The following is an 18,202-nucleotide window of genomic DNA, read 5'->3' as shown; positions in this document are numbered from 1 at the left end:
CTGCACCAGCAGAATAGTGAGTGCAGCTCTGGAGTATTATACAGGATGTAACTCAGGATCAGTACAGGATAAGTAATGTATGTACACAGTGACTGCACCAGCAGAATAGTGAGTGCCGCTCTGGAGTATAATACAGGATGTAACTCAGGATCAGTACAGGATAAGTAATGTAATGTATGTACACAGTGACTCCACCAGCTGAATAGTGAGTGCAGCTCTGGAGTATAATACAGGATGTAACTCATCATCAGTACTGGATAAGTAATGTATGTACACAGTGACTCTGGCAGAATAGTTAACACTGCTGAACTTTTTATATACAGGTGAAACTCAAAAAATTAGAATTTTGTGCAAAGTTCATTTATTTCAGTAATGCAACTTAAAAAGTGAAACTTACATATGAGACTCATTACAGGCAAAACGAGATATTTCAAGCCTTAAGGCTGGGTTCAGACCTGAGCGTATTTGATATGCGCGTTTAACGCGCGTTTTTGTCGCGCGTTTTTTATGCGCGTCTTTGCAATAGTAAACGCGTTTGTGTGATTGACTGCAGTGTCCTATGGCCACAAACGCGCGTCCAAACGCCCCCAAAGAAGCTCAAGAACTTGTTTGAGACGTAGGGCGTTTTTCAGCGCGTTCAAACGCGCTGTAAAACGCTCAAGTGAGAACCAGGGCCATAGGGAAGCATGGTTTTCATGTGTTGAGCGTTTTACAGCGCGTTTGAACGCGCTGTAAAACGCTCATGTGTGAACCCAGCCTTATTTGTTATAATTTGGATGATTATGGCTTACAGCTTATAAAACTACAAAGTCACAATTTTGAGGTCCCCTTTGCTCAAGGGATATGGATTTAATTAGCGGACTAGAGTGTGACACTCTGAGATATTGAACCTTTTCACAAAACTATCATTTTAAGCTGCATTAATGCAATTCCTTTTAATTTGCATTACTGAAATAAATGGACTTTTGCACGATATTCAAATTTTCGAGTTTCACCTGTAGATTCTACTTGTATATAAATGGCTAATTGGTGCTGACAGATGAACTGAAATCTTTAAAATGAACCAATTCTCTTCTTGAAATGATGTCAGACAGCTGGTTAAGAAACTTCCAATCCCATCAGTTATCTTTGGGATGGACAGGCACCATTCATCTTCCTCCCTGTCTTGTCCTTGCCTATATACAGCACATCGGTCGAGGTGTCTTGTACATCTCCGGAAATAACTAGAGGCGTCAGCATGTGAACTAAGCAGGAAATAGGCACTGTATTTTGGAACTTTTTAGAAGACAGTAAGAGAGGATACTGTAACATCAGTCTCCTGGAAACTCCAGTGAGACGCTAAATAAAACTGGCCAGTAATAGAGTGGTCCAGCGACCATACCATAACCACTAGCTGTCCCTCTTATAAGGACGTCCCATTTTTGGACCAAGTGCTTTATGTGACTGTTGTTTTTGCTATAATCTCTATGTTTAATATATTTAAAGGGTAAATTTGTCATTTTACATGATAGTTTCTAAAATGTACAGTAAAAATGTGCTTTAGAATACTTATTGTATATTGTGCTGATTCTGAATTACATCCTGTGTTATACTCCAGAGCTGCACTCACTATTCTGCTGGTGCAGTCACTTCGTACATACATCACATTACTTATCCTGTACGGATCCTGAGTTACATCCTGTATTATACTCCAGAGCTGCACTCACTATTCTGCTGGTGGAGTCACTGTGTACATACATTACATTACTTATCCTGTACTGATCCTGAGTTACATCCTGTATTATACTCCAGAGCTGCACTCACTATTCTGCTGGTGCAGTCACTGTGTACATACATTACATTACTTATCCTGTACTGATCCTGAGTTACATCCTGTATTATACTCCAGAGCTGCACTCACTATTCTGCTGGTGCAGTCACTGTGTACATACATTACATTACTTATCCTGTACTGATCCTGAGTTACATCCTGTATTATACTCCAGAGCTGCACTCACTATTCTGCTGGTGGAGTCACTGTGTACATACATTACTTATCCTGTACTGATCCTGAGTTACATCCTGTATTATACTCCAGAGCTGCACTCACTATTCTGCTGGTGAAGTCACTGTGTACATACATTACTTATCCTGTACTGATCCTGAGTTACATCCTGTATTATACTCCAGAGCTGCACTCACTATTCTGCTGGTGCAGTCACTGTGTACATACATTACTTATCCTGTACTGATCCTGAGTTACATCCTGTATTATACTCCAGAGCTGCACTCACTATTCTGCTGGTTAATACTGTCTACTTACATTTCTTTAATTATTTGTATCACTGCTCCAGGAGAAGAGATACCAAATATCTACAAATGTTCTTTCTTGCGGCTTTTACCATCTCCTATACCTATCGCTAGGACTGCAGCGATCACTCGATCTTTCTACACTGCACCACCACAGAGAACGTATTGCACTCTTCCAATAGATTCCATGTGATGATTCTCTTTGTAACTGGTCTCTGCTCCGGCTGATAGATACGCGTCCCAGATGGGGATCCACACCACTTTACAGACATCCCCTTTAAGGCCCTGGCTCCTATGCTCTGTCTTGTACAATGCATCTTGGACTTGTCAGGGTGAAGTGTAGGATTTCTAGGACCGCTGCAGTCAGTGGGTTAATGGCCATTACCGAGGTCGTTCTGTTACGTGCGTGCACAGCGAGGCTTTTGTCGCTATTTTCCCACTGGATCCGAGTGCCCGTCGAGGATCACGTGACCCGGGATACACAATAGCCGGAATGATTGTTATTGGTGATCCGGTTACATTGCCCTGAATTCCTGGACACAAAGCCGAGCCGAGTTACGTGGAGCTGCCTGGGAATGAACTGAATGAATTATGCAAATGGCCATGGTGAATGGAAGTATTCTGCCACTTCTCAAGAGCCTCCAAGATGGATTACAAAGGGGCGACTCCAATAATGATAGGTATCTGGATGAGGGATTAAACCACGAAAAAAGCCATGGGGGAGGGGTCTGCCACCAAACCATTCACAATGAATGAGATGCTTCCCATTGAGGCTCATTCTCTTCAGTCTATGTGTGCACTAACTTGTGATTACATTACACACAGCAGCCAATCTGAACAAGCAGAGCTGAAGTGTAAAGCATGGGGGGGAAACCAGAGCAGCAGTCTGAAATGAGATTAAATGTTTGAAAAACAGCGACCAAGTTTGGAGACTTTCCATACCTGGTGCTAGCGCAGAGCTTCTCCAAAATCTCTTATTCAAGTCTTCCTCTTTCCGTACAGATTCCTGTGCATTTCTGCAGCATATACGCAGCCAAATCCGCAATTTCCTAACAGAGGTTTTTGGTGCGGTTTTGCAGATCTCAACCTTCATTGGAAAAGGAGGAAATCCGCAGCTAAAACCGCAAGCGTAACTGACACGCTATAATATTGGAAATCCGCGCGGCGGGTCAATTTCCGCAAGGGAAAAAAAATCCGCAAAGTGTGCGTGAGATTTGTATAACGTCATACACTTTGCTGGTGCTGTAATGCATGGCGTGCAGGTGACGTTATAAGGACTAAGGGATAATGAGGATCACCCTGCAGATATTTATCTGGAGAAACACTTTGAATATACAGGAAGCTGCAAAAATAATAAAAAAATAAAAAAAAACATAAAAATGCAATAGGAAAATGGCATCCTGGATGGAGCAATGTTTTTAAAGGTGTATTGACTTTTGCAATCACTTTTGTGCACCACTGCATCTTCAATACAAGAACAACATTTCCTACCGTTTTGTGTATACAGCTCCTACTCAGACCTATGTGTCTCCGTGGTTACCCAGTCCCATCCAGCAGTCATGTCTTACTCCACAGGCTATGGAGAGAGAAACCCGTGACCGCAGGTTCAGACGACACACGGGGCTTATATGGAGGGTGTAACCATGACGACACATAGATCTGACTAGGAGCTGCGTACACAAAACAGGAAACTTCCTTTTATATACCTCGGAGCAATGACGGTATACAGGTCTATACTATATATACTAGCAGAATTGGAATCAGTTCTATGGAGACATTTTTTTTTTGGGGGGTGTTTTCACTAGTAGGATGATGGTGGTGGTAGTAGTGGTGGTGGTATTTTAACTCCCGTGGTCAGCACTGTAAACACAGCTCCAGAATAACTTGCAGCCTCCAGGAATAACATCCCAGAACATGGTGTTCAGCAGCAAACACTCCCCAAACACAGCGTGAAGCCGGGATTTACACCAGGCGGCCGGCTACTGGGATCAATGGCTCCGGAAGCTCAGGACGGGACAGTCAGGTACATGAAGCCCATGTGGAGCTAAAGTAAACCTGAGCTCCACGTCTGCTGCCCATTACCAGGGGGAGACGGCGGCCAAAATCCACATATAATGTACAGTCAATATAGCCCTGGCAGTGAGGAAGGACACGGCGTCCACGAGCACAGAGGAACAAGGGCAAATGTGAAAGACCTTTACATCTCAGGATACTGCACCTATAGTGGTATAATGCAATGACACACCGTTATGGGGGATCTGTGGATGACACACTGTTATGGGGGATCTGTGGATGACACTGTTATGGGGGATCTGTGGATGACACACTGTTATGGGGGATCTGTGGATGACACCGTTATGGGGGATCTGTGGATGACACAGTGTTATGGGGGATCTGTGGATGACATACTGTTATGGGGGATCTGTGGATGACACACTGTTATGGGGGATCTGTGGATGACACACTGTTATGGGGGATCTGTGGAGGATACACTGTTATGGGGGATTTGTGGATGACACTGTTATGGGGGATCTGTGGATGACACTGTTATGGGGGATCTGTGGATGACACTGTTATGGGGGATCTGTGGATGACACACTGTTATGGGGAGATCTGTGGATGACACACCGTTATGGGGGATCTGTGGATGACACACCGTTATGGGGGATCTGTGGATGACACACCGTTATGGGGGATCTGTGGATGACACACCGTTATGGGGGATCTGTGGATGACACACCGTTATGGGAGATCTGTGGATGACACCGTTATGGGGGATCTGTGGATGACACACTGTTATGGGGGATCTGTGGATGACACTGTTATGGGGGATCTGTGGATGACACACTGTTATGGGGGATCTGTGAATGACACACTGTTATGGGGGATCTGTTGATGACACACTGTTATGGGGGATCTGTGGATGACACTGTTATGGGGGATCTGTGGATGACATCGTTATGGGGGATCTGTGGATGACACTGTTATGGGGGATCTGTGGATGACACACTGTTATGGGGGATCTGTGGATGACACCGTTATGGGGGATCTGTGGATGACATAGTTATTTTCTATATGGCATTTGGGAAGAACGCCTAAAAAACATTTGCACACAGAGATTGGCTGACACGGTCACATGTTTAGAATATTTTCTTTTTCTAATATTTGTTTGTAAATCTCCTGTTGTCTATATATAAAGAGTTGCTGATTGTTTCCAGATATAACACTATTCTGCAGGGGTGCGCTGTCCGGTGGCGATCAGCTGTTTGGGAAGGGGGGGGCTCCGCTTTTCTTCGCAGCCAGCAATCGTCTTGTTCAGCGTTTCCATCAGTACAATACACGGCAACACAGAACACGATCGGAATGATGGAATAATAACAATGTGTCAAGCATCAATGCAGCATCTGAACTCACTCAGGAGGCAGGAGCCAATAAGAGCGCTGCGTTCTATCAGAACCATATAAAGTGCGCAGTGCAGGATGGTCGAGCCTCCTGATTGGCTGAAGATGACAGGTTGATACAATGCAGCAACATTTAGATCACATGGAATGTTCCATCAGGATGGATTCCAGAGGAGGCTGTAAATCATACTAAAACATAAAGAAGCTCCATAGAGATCTGTTTACACTAGCCGAGCGGCGTTCCTAGTAATATGTGTAACGGTCGGATTATTTATGTTATACATTATATATAGAAGCACTCCAGCAAAAAAAAAAATAATTGTTTTCCAATTAACTAAAGAATTTTGTAGAGGCTCCTGTGTATACCTGGTGTAGCTGATGCTACATTTATGGTTTGTCTACCATCTTGATTCCTTCTTCCCCTCATTTATGGTTCCCCTAATGCAGTCGACAATTTCCATCATACCTCCGGGTGGCGGGGGGACAGGGGACAGCCTGTGCTTAATCAGTGGCATACTACTGCTGTCCCAAAACTTACACCACAGACTCACAGTGTATGCTAGGTGATGCAACTTCAGCCCGTCTCCCCTGCCTCCTGCTTGTGATTGGTTTCTCCCTGACAGGAGGCATAGCAGAGCAGTGTGAAGCTGCATCTCATGGGAATACACTGGAGATTCTGCACACACCACTCACAGATAGTATACACAGGCAGTGTGATTCAGTGGGTCTATAACCCTGCAGCCCATCAGTGTATGAACTCATCATTGTTATATCACTGCACTTCTGCTCTTTATGCAGGGGGGTGGGGGTCATGTAAAAAAATTAAGAGGGGGAGGGGTATGAGGCCTACCCGAAAAGACTTAATAAAGTGACAATGTCATTCATAGGAAGTGAGGGCTCTTTCACACTTGCGTTCTTGTCTTCCGGCATAGAGTTCCGTCGTCGGGGCTCTATGCCGGAAGAATCCTGATCAGGATTATCCTAATGCATTCTGAATGGAGAGAAATCCGTTCAGGATGCATCAGGATGTCTTCAGTTCCGGAACGGAACGTTTTTTGGCCGGAGAAAATACCGCAGCATGCTGCGCTTTTTGCTCCGGCCAAAAATCCGGAACACTTGCCGCAAGGCCGGATCCGGAATTAATGCCCATTGAAAGGCATTGATCCGGATCCGGCCTTAAGCTAAACGTCGTTTCGGCGCATTGCCGGACCCGACATTTAGCTTTTTCAGAGTGGTTACCATGGCTGCCGGGACGCTAAAGTCCTGGCAGCCATGGTAAAGTGTAGTGGGGAGCGGGGGAGCAGTATACTTACCGTCCGTGCGGCTCCCCGGGCGCTCCAGAGTGACGTCAGGGCGCCCCAAGCGCATGGATCATGTGATCACATGGATCACGTCATCCATGCGCATGGGGCGCTCTGACGTCACTCTGGAGCGCCCCGGGAGCCGCACGGACTGTAAGTATACTGCTCCCCCGCTCCCCGCTCCTACTATGGCAACCAGGACTTTAATAGCGTCCTGGGTGCCATAGTAACACTGAACGCATTTGGAAGACGGTTCCGTCTTCAAATGCTTTCAGTACACTTGCGTTTTTCCGGATCCGGCGTGTAATTCCGGCAAGTGGAGTACACGCCGGATCCGGACAACGCAAGTGTGAAAGAGGCCTAAATTGCACAGGACAGCATGCTGTTCAAACTGGATAGATGCAAGAGAGATGGGATTAACCAAATTATACAACTAGAATATTTCTGGTGACTTTGCATTATATTCCCCCCCAACCCCTAAATAAAAGTGCTTCTTAAAAGTGACGCTGCAATTATTCAAGAAAAATAAATAACATTAAGGACTGATGCAAATTGCAGTCCCCAATGCAAGGGCACTGTCACTGTGGCCTGCGCTGGTGGATGCAGACACATTGTGAATGGGTCCCCGAATTATCCGCACCGCAAAAAAAATAAAGCATTTTCTATTTTTTTTTGTGGTGCGGAGGCACGGACCAAAATGCTCTGCGCCTCCGCTACGTATCTTCTGGATTGCCGACCCATTCAAGTGTTTACGGGTCGCAATACTGGCATGGCCGATACACGTTCGTGTGCATGAGCCCTAACTGGGGAGTGAACAGAACAATTACACAGTGACCTCTTTGTCATCTTTTCAGCTGCAGATCTGCCGAATCCCCGGCTCCTCTTCTGCCATCTAACATGGTCGCACCACTCCTCAGACCACCCAGAGCATATTGCATATTAGTAGTCTGACCCACCTCTTGCTTGTCCAGCCCTGACATTAGATTGGCCAGAACCAGGGGCGAACTGGGAACCGAAGTGGCCCTGGAAAAAATACTGAAAGTGGCCCAGTTTTGTAGTCGGGTCCAAATTGATGGAAGGCAGGGCCATGACTACCACATTGCGGCACATTATACCGCCCCAACAGAGCCAAATACCACAGTGCATCACAAAATACTGCCAGCAGCACTAAATACATCCCCCAAAACTTCCACTGGCCGGCCGCCATACATCTCCAGTATGCTCTGGGTAGTCTGAGAAGTGGTGCGAGCTTCTTGGATAACAGAAGAGGAGATTGGGAAATGGTGGATCTGCAGCTTAAAGGAGGGCACCAAGTAAATATTGTGGTCAGTCTCCAGTTGAAGTGATTTTTTTTTTTCTTGAACTGGGAGGTCACTTTAAGCCACAGATGTCCCCAAAGCAACGTGTCAGCCACATGACCCCTCCTTGAAGTGACATGTCTCTTTTAATATCTACATGTCTCTTTAGTACTTGCATTCCTCATAAAAGTAACAATCCAGCAGCTTCTTTTTTTGTCCCTTTGTGATTCCTCCTGGAAATGTATGAATCAAATGACAAGTTACTGTACATTTCTGGGCTAGTCGTAAATTAGAGTTCCAGCAGGGAACAGCCTGGCGGACCCCTGAGCACTCCGGCATTGCCGGAAGTTTCTAAGGCTCCGTCCAGCCCCATTCACCGTAATGGGGTCTGGCCGCATTCCATCAAATATGCCGAGAATCGGCCGGACCGTGTGCAACGGTTCTCTTCTGGCTAATTACAGTGAATGGGGCCGGACGGAGCCTTACAAAGCTCCGTCAATGCTAGAGTGCTTATTTATTTATTTTTATTGGGGAGTAAAAGTATTTACTAAAGCAGACATGTGGCAGGAGCGGACAGAAGTGAACTTCCAGTATATTTAAAAAACAATACTACTAAAACATAAAAAGGACAGTAAGCTTGTTACATTGTATCAATAGAACCCACCACGTTGTATAGCGGAGTAGCAATGTTAGTCACCTACGGAATAAAGTACTCTATGTGTTCATCCCTTTCCTATCATACATATCTGTTACTAGTCAATCAGCCTCACCTATCAACAAATGAGATAAAGTAGAACTCTCATCATCCTGCTGCAGGTTGTGCTGCTCGGAGCGCTCTGGTAAAAGCTGCTGCTCGTCATGGAGACAGGACGCTACAAATAACAGGAACAGCTTTTAACTTGAAGACCATATGGAGGGGGGGGGGGGTATTTCTGGCTCTCGTCCTCCTGGACTCAGGGCTGAAGTAACAGACAAACTCTGTCTCCTGGTAGCAACTATTTAAAGTCGTCCTGACGGAGGGAAACGTTTATTACTGGACGCACATTCCGAAGCTGTTACGGATATCGCAGAGGAGACGGGATATATGGACGCGTTCCTAATCATTGTCCCATAATAGGATTAGATAAGCAGTGACATTAAACATGGCCCCGTAACAGAAAGAACAGTTAAAGCAGCAGAAATGTTAATGTCAGCAGCTTATAATAATGCAGGAGCGTTATAACATTCACCAGGCACACGTGGAGATGTCTCTATGGGACATTAAAGTGGTTTTCCGAGATTCTGATATTGATCGCCTGTCCTCGAATCGGTCATCCATAGCAGATGAGTGGGGGGGGGGGGTCTGACACCCGGGACACCCGACAATCAGCTGTTTGAGGAGGCCACGGCGCTCCGGTGAGTGCCACGCCCTCCTCGCAGCTTACGAAGCACAGCAATCCCATTGGATAGTGGCTGTGCTTGGTATTGCAGCTCAGCCCCTTTCACTTGGGAATGGGACTGAGCTGCGCCTAGACCACGTGATCGATGAAGATGATGTCACCGACCCTGATTTCTTCAAACAGCTGATCAGCAGGGGTGCTGGGAGTCGGACCCCCACCGATCAGATATAGATGACCTATCCCGAGGACAGGCCATCAGTATAAAAACACTTGGACAATCCCTTATACTGGACCGGACCTGATAACAGGGAACAATAGACTGCACGCTCCTGTCCTATAGTCAGTCTATTCCCAGCCTAAAATGGCTGATAACAGGGAACAATACATTGAATTTCCCTGCAGAGAAAAGGGTGAGAAGAGAGAGTGCAAATTTAGGGTCCCTTTAAATAAAGGACCCTTCACCTTTATGTACTTGACCTCTAGACCTGTAGAGCCTAAAACCTTCATGCTGTAAATTATACCTCTAAGGCCCCTTTCAGATGTCCATGTCCATGATGACATCCATGACAAGGTGGTCAGTGGTTCATCCATGAAGATGTCCGTGAAGGATCCGCGTTTGGTCTGTGTGTATGATTTTTGCCCTCTGTGTGTCATCCGTTTTCCACAGACACTGCGAGGCTGAAAGCTCAGAGCATCTCCTAGCAATATTCTGTTAACGCCATGGACCAAACACGGATGACCTCTGTGTCATGTCCGTGCTTTCACAGATAAAGGAGTGTGAGGAATCTGTAATCACAGACAACATAGGGCCGGCCTCTGTGGCGTTACCAGGGACCCGCTGGTCTGTGAAGTCAATGGATGCGTGAGCCGTCTGTGGGTTGCCTTTTTTTCTGATGTACTTTTCAGATCAGTCCCCCTAATGCTCTGGTGCCATTTGGTGCAACTTTTTAATTATTTTGTGAAATAGTAAAAATTGTGAAAACTGCAACAAATGTATCAAATTGCTGCACATAGATTGATACATCTGGTGCATGCGACACCTTCTCCTCCTCACAGATGGTGAACATGAACCAATACCTTTTTTTTTGCCAAATAAACAGAACACGATTCGGTTCACTTTATTACTCCTCTGCTAAGGAAGATGGCAAAAATCCATAAAAAAATTTGACGCACATCATTACTCTACCTTTTTCGGAACAAGTTCTGCCAAAAATATATGTTTGTTGTCCCCAATATTGGAAACATTTGCAGATTCTGGATTTGTAGTTCATTTCTTCCCAGCAGTGAACTAGTTAACACACTTTGTGCTGGGATAATCCTCCGGGATTTCTCTGGATTTCCCTGTTCATTCTTTTTCCACCAGGTCAGTACAGCCGAGGCCCGGCCCAGCGTGGCAGCTACTCCCCTGGTTCTGGACAGTCTGGGGCATTTTTCAGGAGCTTTGCACCAAAACAGCGAAATGGAAAATCTTATTCATCCGACTCCTGGGGCTGATTCATCCGAGCTTTACAGTGATCTCACCGAGATGTCTCATCGCGAGCGGCCTCAGAAGAAAGAACATTTATGGTCGAGCCCAGAGGGGCCCCTCATCGCACTCCCAAATCTTCTCCTACCATGTAATGCCTGATATGTGCTGTAATAGCCTAATACTGTACAGACATGTCATACACCAGCAGTATAGAGAGCACGACGATAGATAGATAGATAGATAATAGATAGATAGATAGATAGATAGATAGATAGATAGATATGAGATAATGGATAGATAGATAGATAGATAGATAGATAGATAGATAGATAGATAGATAGATAGATAGATAGATATGAGATAATGGATAGATAGATAGATAGATAGATAGATAATTAATAGATAGATAGATAGATAGATAGATAGATAGATAGATAATGGATAGATAGATAGATAGATAGATAGATAGATAGATATGAGATAGATAGATATGAGATAGATAGATATGAGATAGATAGATAATAGATAGATAGCTTTGTGTTATGATCGTCCTGATAATCACCAGATTATAATCTTCGGGCTGGAGCGCAAATTTGCCTCTTTGGCCGCTAATCAATAACCTAAAACGCCGTCAATCATCTCTGAGGATTATTTTTACACTTCTCTGGCAGAACACTTTATGTGGTCAGTGCTGTTTACACACCATCTGCACACACACACACACACACACAGGTGCACACACACACACACACACACACACACACACACACACACAGGTGCACACACACACACACACACAGGTGCACACACACACACACAGGTGCGCACACACACACACACAGGTGCACACACACACACACACACACGTGCACACACACACACAGGTGCACACACACACACACAGGTGCACACACACACAGGTGCGCACACACACACAGGTGCGCACACACACACAGGTGCGCACACACACACAGGTGCGCACACACACACAGGTGCGCACACACACACAGGTGCGCACACACACACACACAGGTGCGCACACACACACACACAGGTGCGCACACACACACACACAGGTGCGCACACACACGTGCACACACACACAGGTACACACACACACAGGTGCGCACACACACACAGGTGCGCACTGACTCCACAAGTGGAGGGAGCGTCGGCCAAAATGATACGTGACAGTCACAGGAGGGTCTGCAAAGTGGAGCAAGATCATAGAGGCCTAAAGCGTCCATCCAGTCTTATGTTATCAAAGTGCAATACAACAATACATTATGTATGAATGCCACTGTCACTATGTCTGCTTACTGTGAGAAGAATTAGGTCAGAACAGGCAAACAAGAATGTTTCCATTTACTGACAGCAAGAACGGATTTTGAAATTGAAATACAGTATATTAAAAAGCTGCAGGACGCCTAATTCTACATTTAAGTAAAACTAAAACTTCTTGGCGCGTTATCTGAGCGTCAGGCTGTCCTTTCTCCTCTTACACGCTGGGGAAGACCCTACAACTGTTCATCCTGTTCTTCCTGGTTCATAGCTATGACAGTGACACCTACACAGACAGAGCAGTAGTAACCGTTATGTAATGTCCTTGATCCGAGGATATGTAGCATGCATTCAGCTGTTACTAAGTAACTTCTAGACTCAGGAACCCCTCAGTAGTCACCACTCACATGTTCAAGGTCACAAATTCTTCCAGAGACAAGTGTAGGAATTCAGAGTTGACGCCAAACTAGAATGGAAACTATCACAAGATTGTCATGGACAGTTCTGTTCTATGCCTTTAAGAGCTCGCCCCAAAAGACTATAAAAGACACAGCAAAAGTTAGAACGATAATGAGGCGCCATATCGCTCCCGGTGGTCAGATGCAGTACTGCAGCATCATTAAATTGCCATTTTGCCCATTTGTGGGAGTCATCATTTGGGAATGTCAGTGACAACATGAGCCACGACAGCCTGCACCCCACCAAAAGCACCAAAGGCATTCCTGAAAAACAAAAACAAACTGCAGCTCATGACAAGCAAACAGCACGAAATGCCAAAAGTTTATCCCCGTCAAGGTGTCAGCTTCCTCCTCCTCCTCTTTAATGTGGATCCTCTGCCGCCAAATTGTGCTGCCCCCTGCCATAAATCAGAGGGTGCCACCTGCCTGCCACATGACAGCCCATGAAAAATAACACCTTTCAGTGCAAACCAACGCTGGGGGTGAGATGCAGCAGGTGGGTGCCTCTATTACCCCCATTTCATGATTCAGCCCCACTGCCCTGTCTCTGCACCCCAACCCCTGGCACATGCGGGCGCAGCATCCACCCGCCAGCCCTGTACCATCCTCTGCTGATGATTTCATTACATTGAGATCCCATAACTATCACGCTGAAAGAAAAATGTGCATCAAGACAAAGAGCAGATTTGTCATCTCTGCTTGCTGTCAGTGAATAGAAATTCTTGTTTACATCCTGAGCATGAAAACCGCCCTGATTCTTGGCTTGCCTTGACTCATCATGTGGACTCTTTCCAGCGCTGGCACATCGGGAACACGACCCGTGATGGCACCGCTCCCTAAAAAAACACCCTGTGACCGTCTAGAAAACAACCAAGATCATCTAGTTCCAAAATTATCCACGCAAAGTTCTAGAAATGACTGCAAGTAAACATCACAGATCAGAAACATCTCACAGCGGAGAGTTTGTTACAGTGTACGCAATACTCGGTATATGGAACACATCCACGTCCTGATAATTTGTTACAAAGTATCAGTGCAGGTGACAGGTATCAGCGTGGAGTCCAGGCTCGGCACCTCATACAGGACTGTGTAGACTGGATACAACTGTAGCAAAACTTCAGCTGAGGTCTGTACGGGTTCTTAGCCTCTGGGTGCAAATAAATCATATGCAAATTCACTGACTGCAAACAGAGATCTTGACAACAGTAATGTATTAAAAATATACGTTAGAAAGATCCATTAAGCTGTTTAAAGTATCCCATAATGTATCATTTCTGCACAATGACGAGGAGAAGACACATAATGGCTGCCCACACGACACCTGACCCCACTCTTTGATCTTACTTACTCGGATCTGCACCCCGAGACGCCCGGGGGGTTCACCTTGCCTTGTAGTGATCTGCAGGTTGCCTGGAGCTGAATGCCTAAAGTGGCATACACACATTCCCTGTGTCATTGGTGGACACACAGCTGCTGTGACACCCGCAGGACAACCCCGGTGCCATGACCTCTCTCTTGTTCCTGCCCACCCATGCTCTTGCCATAGTTGCCCTAATTGTTGCATTCTTGTTAACCCTGGGCGTGCTGGAGGAGATTTATTGTGCAATTAAAGTTTTGCGGACAAGAATAGGCATTTCTACAATGGGCCGCCCGCTTCAGTTTTTTTTGCGGATCTGCGGTTTGCGGAGCGCAAAAAAAAGGCACGGTCGTGTGCATGAGGCCTTATACCGTGTGTTACACAATATAACACCAGACAATGCAACTTTAATAATCCCATAGAGAAACTGAAACGCAGTTTCCAGCAGCTACTTACAAATCACAGAACATAAAGGACTTAAGATAGATACAAACAAACACAAGACAAAGTGAAAGATACAATACAATACTGTATCTGCTAGTTCTGCCTTATCCTAAGGCTTGTAGGATGACAGCCTGTTATACGGAGCAATCGCCTTTGGAAGGAAAGAATTCCTAGACCCGTCAATGTACACTGTATTATTTGCTTTATAAGACACAATGTTGGGCAGACTAGATGGGCCAAATGTTTCTTATCTGCCGACACATTCTATGTTTCCCCCAAAGAGGTGTGTGTGTGTGTATGGGGGGAGGAGGGGGGGGGGCGGACAGCAGGGCATCTTAAAAAGTGAATATTAATGAGCGCTTTCATTATGGAAGCAGGAGGCAGGGAAGTGGTGACGAGTATAGCGCTGCTTGTACTCATTGCTCCCTGGTCTTTTTCCAAGCTCTGCGTTGTGCTCTGACTACGTATAGCGCCAGGATGTATGGCATGTACTGCAAGGGCTATGACCTGATGTCATGTTACAATGCAACGCGGTGCCGGCAGAAGACCAGGGAGCGGTGAGTGCAGGAAGAGCACGCTGTCCGGAGCAGGAGAGGTAAGTTGTTTTATGTTTTTTTTACTGCCTGGTCTGAGGTCTGATAAAGATTGGGGGTCTGATCTGAGGTCTGATAAAAAAAAAAAAATAATTCCCTTATTTTACTCCTCTAAAACAAAAGTCCTTCCACGGAATGATGAAGCCGATGATCTGCATTATTCATCATGATATTGAACGTTTTCATCATCCTGCATCGTACAATTTCTTCCAAGTTCTGAAAGAGACAGCAACACTTCCAGCTCTGCAAATCAACTTATTGATTCTGTTTAAGTCACAAACTCTAACATGAGCGCCCCAAGCCAGGATTGCAAGGAAGGGCAGACTCGGGGGCAGACTGGGAACTTAAAGTGGCCCTGGAAAAAATACTGAAAGTGGCCCCGTTTTGTAGTCAGGTTCAAACTGATGGAAGGCAGGGCCAGCGGTACCATATTAGTGTTGAAAGAAAAGTCAAAGAAGGTAACATTATGTAACATTAGCTGTAATCTGTGAAACCGATTCCCTAGTGTAAAATACATCTCCTGTCTATGCTTTACACTACAGCTTTGATTCTTCAGCACAGTAGATTTCTATTACAGCAAGAACAGAATAAATAGAAAAAAGTAACCAAACTATCAATAAGAAAAGGAACACAAACCTTCCAGACTATCCTCCCGATGCGCATTGAAATTGTCATAAGAGTCCCAACGGATCAGCGGATCAGAAGTGTTATAGTCAACAGAGACACTCGGGCCGTTCTCCAAATGTTCCATCCCTGGAAAGAAATGTCTGCTCAGTAATACATATACAACATCCATCCCCAACACATGTGTGTGACCTGGGAGCCATTATCTTAAAGGCAGTATTATAGTAATTCTATTCTTGTACATAGGAGGCAGTATTATAGTAGTTATATTCTTGTATATAGGAGCAGTATTATAGTAGTTATATTCTTGTACATAGGAGCAGTATTATAGTAGTTATATTCTTGTACATAGGAGCAGTATTATAGTAGTTATATTCTTGTACATAGGAGCAGTATTATAGTAGTTCTATTCTTGTACATAGGAGCAGTATTATAGTAGTTCTATTCTTGTACATAGGAGCAGTATTATAGTAGTTATATTCTTGTATATAGGGGGCAGTATTATAGTAGTTATATTCTTGTACATAGGAGCAGTATTATAGTAGTTATATTCTTGTACATAGGGGCAGTATTATAGTAGTTATATTCTTGTACATAGGAGGCAGTATTATAGTAGTTATATTCTTGTACATAGGAGCAGTATTATAGTTATATTCTTATACATAGGAGCAGTATTATAGTAGTTATATTCTTGTACATAGGAGCGGTATTATAGTAGTTATATTCTTGTACATAGGAGCGGTATTATAGTAGTTATATTCTTGTACATAGGAGGCAGTATTATAGTAGTTATATTCTTGTACATAGGAGCAGTATTATAGTAGTTATATTCTTGTATATAGGGGGCAGTATTATAGTAGTTATATTCTTGTACATAGGAGCAGTATTATAGTAGTTATATTCTTGTACATAGGGGCAGTATTATAGTAGTTATATTCTTGTACATAGGAGGCAGTATTATAGTAGTTATATTCTTGTACATAGGAGCAGTATTATAGTTATATTCTTATACATAGGAGCAGTATTATAGTAGTTATATTCTTGTACATAGGAGCGGTATTATAGTAGTTATATTCTTGTACATAGGAGCGGTATTATAGTAGTTATATTCTTGTACATAGGAGGCAGTATTATAGTAGTTATATTCTTGTACATAGGAGCAGTATTATAGTAGTTATATTCTTGTATATAGGGGGCAGTATTATAGTAGTTATATTCTTGTACATAGGAGCAGTATTATAGTAGTTATATTCTTGTACATAGGGGCAGTATTATAGTAGTTATATTCTTGTACATAGGAGGCAGTATTATAGTAGTTATATTCTTGTACATAGGAGCAGTATTATAGTTATACTCTTATACATAGGAGCAGTATTATAGTAGTTATATTCTTGTACATAGGAGCGGTATTATAGTAGTTATATTCTTGTACATAGGAGGCAGTATTATAGTAGTTATATTCTTGTACATAGGAGCAGTATTATAGTAGTTATATTCTTGTATATAGGGGGCAGTATTATAGTAGTTATATTCTTGTACATAGGAGCAGTATTATAGTAGTTATATTCTTGTACATAGGGGCAGTATTATAGTAGTTATATTCTTGTACATAGGAGGCAGTATTATAGTAGTTATATTCTTGTACATAGGAGCAGTATTATAGTTATATTCTTATACATAGGAACAGTATTATAGTAGTTATATTCTTGTACATAGGAGCGGTATTATAGTAGTTATATTCTTGTACATAGGAGGCAGTATTATAGTAGTTATATTCTTGTACATAGGAGCAGTATTATAGTAGTTATATTCTTGTATATAGGGGGCAGTATTATAGTAGTTATATTCTTGTACATAGGAGCAGTATTATAGTAGTTATATTCTTGTACATAGGGGCAGTATTATAGTAGTTATATTCTTGTACATAGGAGGCAGTATTATAGTAGTTATATTCTTGTACATAGGAGCAGTATTATAGTAGTTATATTCTTGTACATAGGAGCAGTATTATAGTAGTTATATTCTTGTACATAGGAGGCAGTATTATAGTAGTTATATACTTGTACATAGGAGCAGTATTATAGTAGTTATATTCTTGTACATAGGAGGCAGTATTATAGCAGTTATATTATTGTACATATGAGGCAGTATTATAGTAGTTATATTTTTATATATAGTAGGCAGTATTATAGCAGTGATATTCTTGTTGAGATTGGAATAACCACTCAATGACTATGTTTTTCATTGATTCACCGTCCTTCCTCAGCTCATCCCAGGTTTGGTGCAGCCTCCTTTCCTTGTGTGGTCTA

General features: G+C 43.7%; 1 protein-coding gene across 15 annotated transcripts in view; it reads right to left on the bottom strand.

The window, feature by feature from the left end:
* TNS1 (tensin 1) overlaps positions 1-18,202 on the bottom strand; it is a 423,340-nt gene that overhangs the window by 60,758 nt on the left and 344,380 nt on the right. For all 15 annotated transcript variants that reach the window (XM_040439494.1, XM_040439493.1, XM_040439496.1 and 12 more), the window contains one exon: positions 15,906-16,022. In XM_040439494.1, coding sequence (XP_040295428.1) covers positions 15,906-16,022 — 117 coding nt within the window. The remainder of the gene's footprint in view (positions 1-15,905; positions 16,023-18,202) is intronic.

Source organism: Bufo bufo, chromosome 7, assembly GCF_905171765.1.
Source record: "Bufo bufo chromosome 7, aBufBuf1.1, whole genome shotgun sequence".
Taxonomy (NCBI): Eukaryota; Metazoa; Chordata; class Amphibia; order Anura; family Bufonidae; genus Bufo; species Bufo bufo.
Note: the sequence above shows the minus strand (reverse complement) of the source record. Positions and strands in the feature narration are given on the sequence as shown.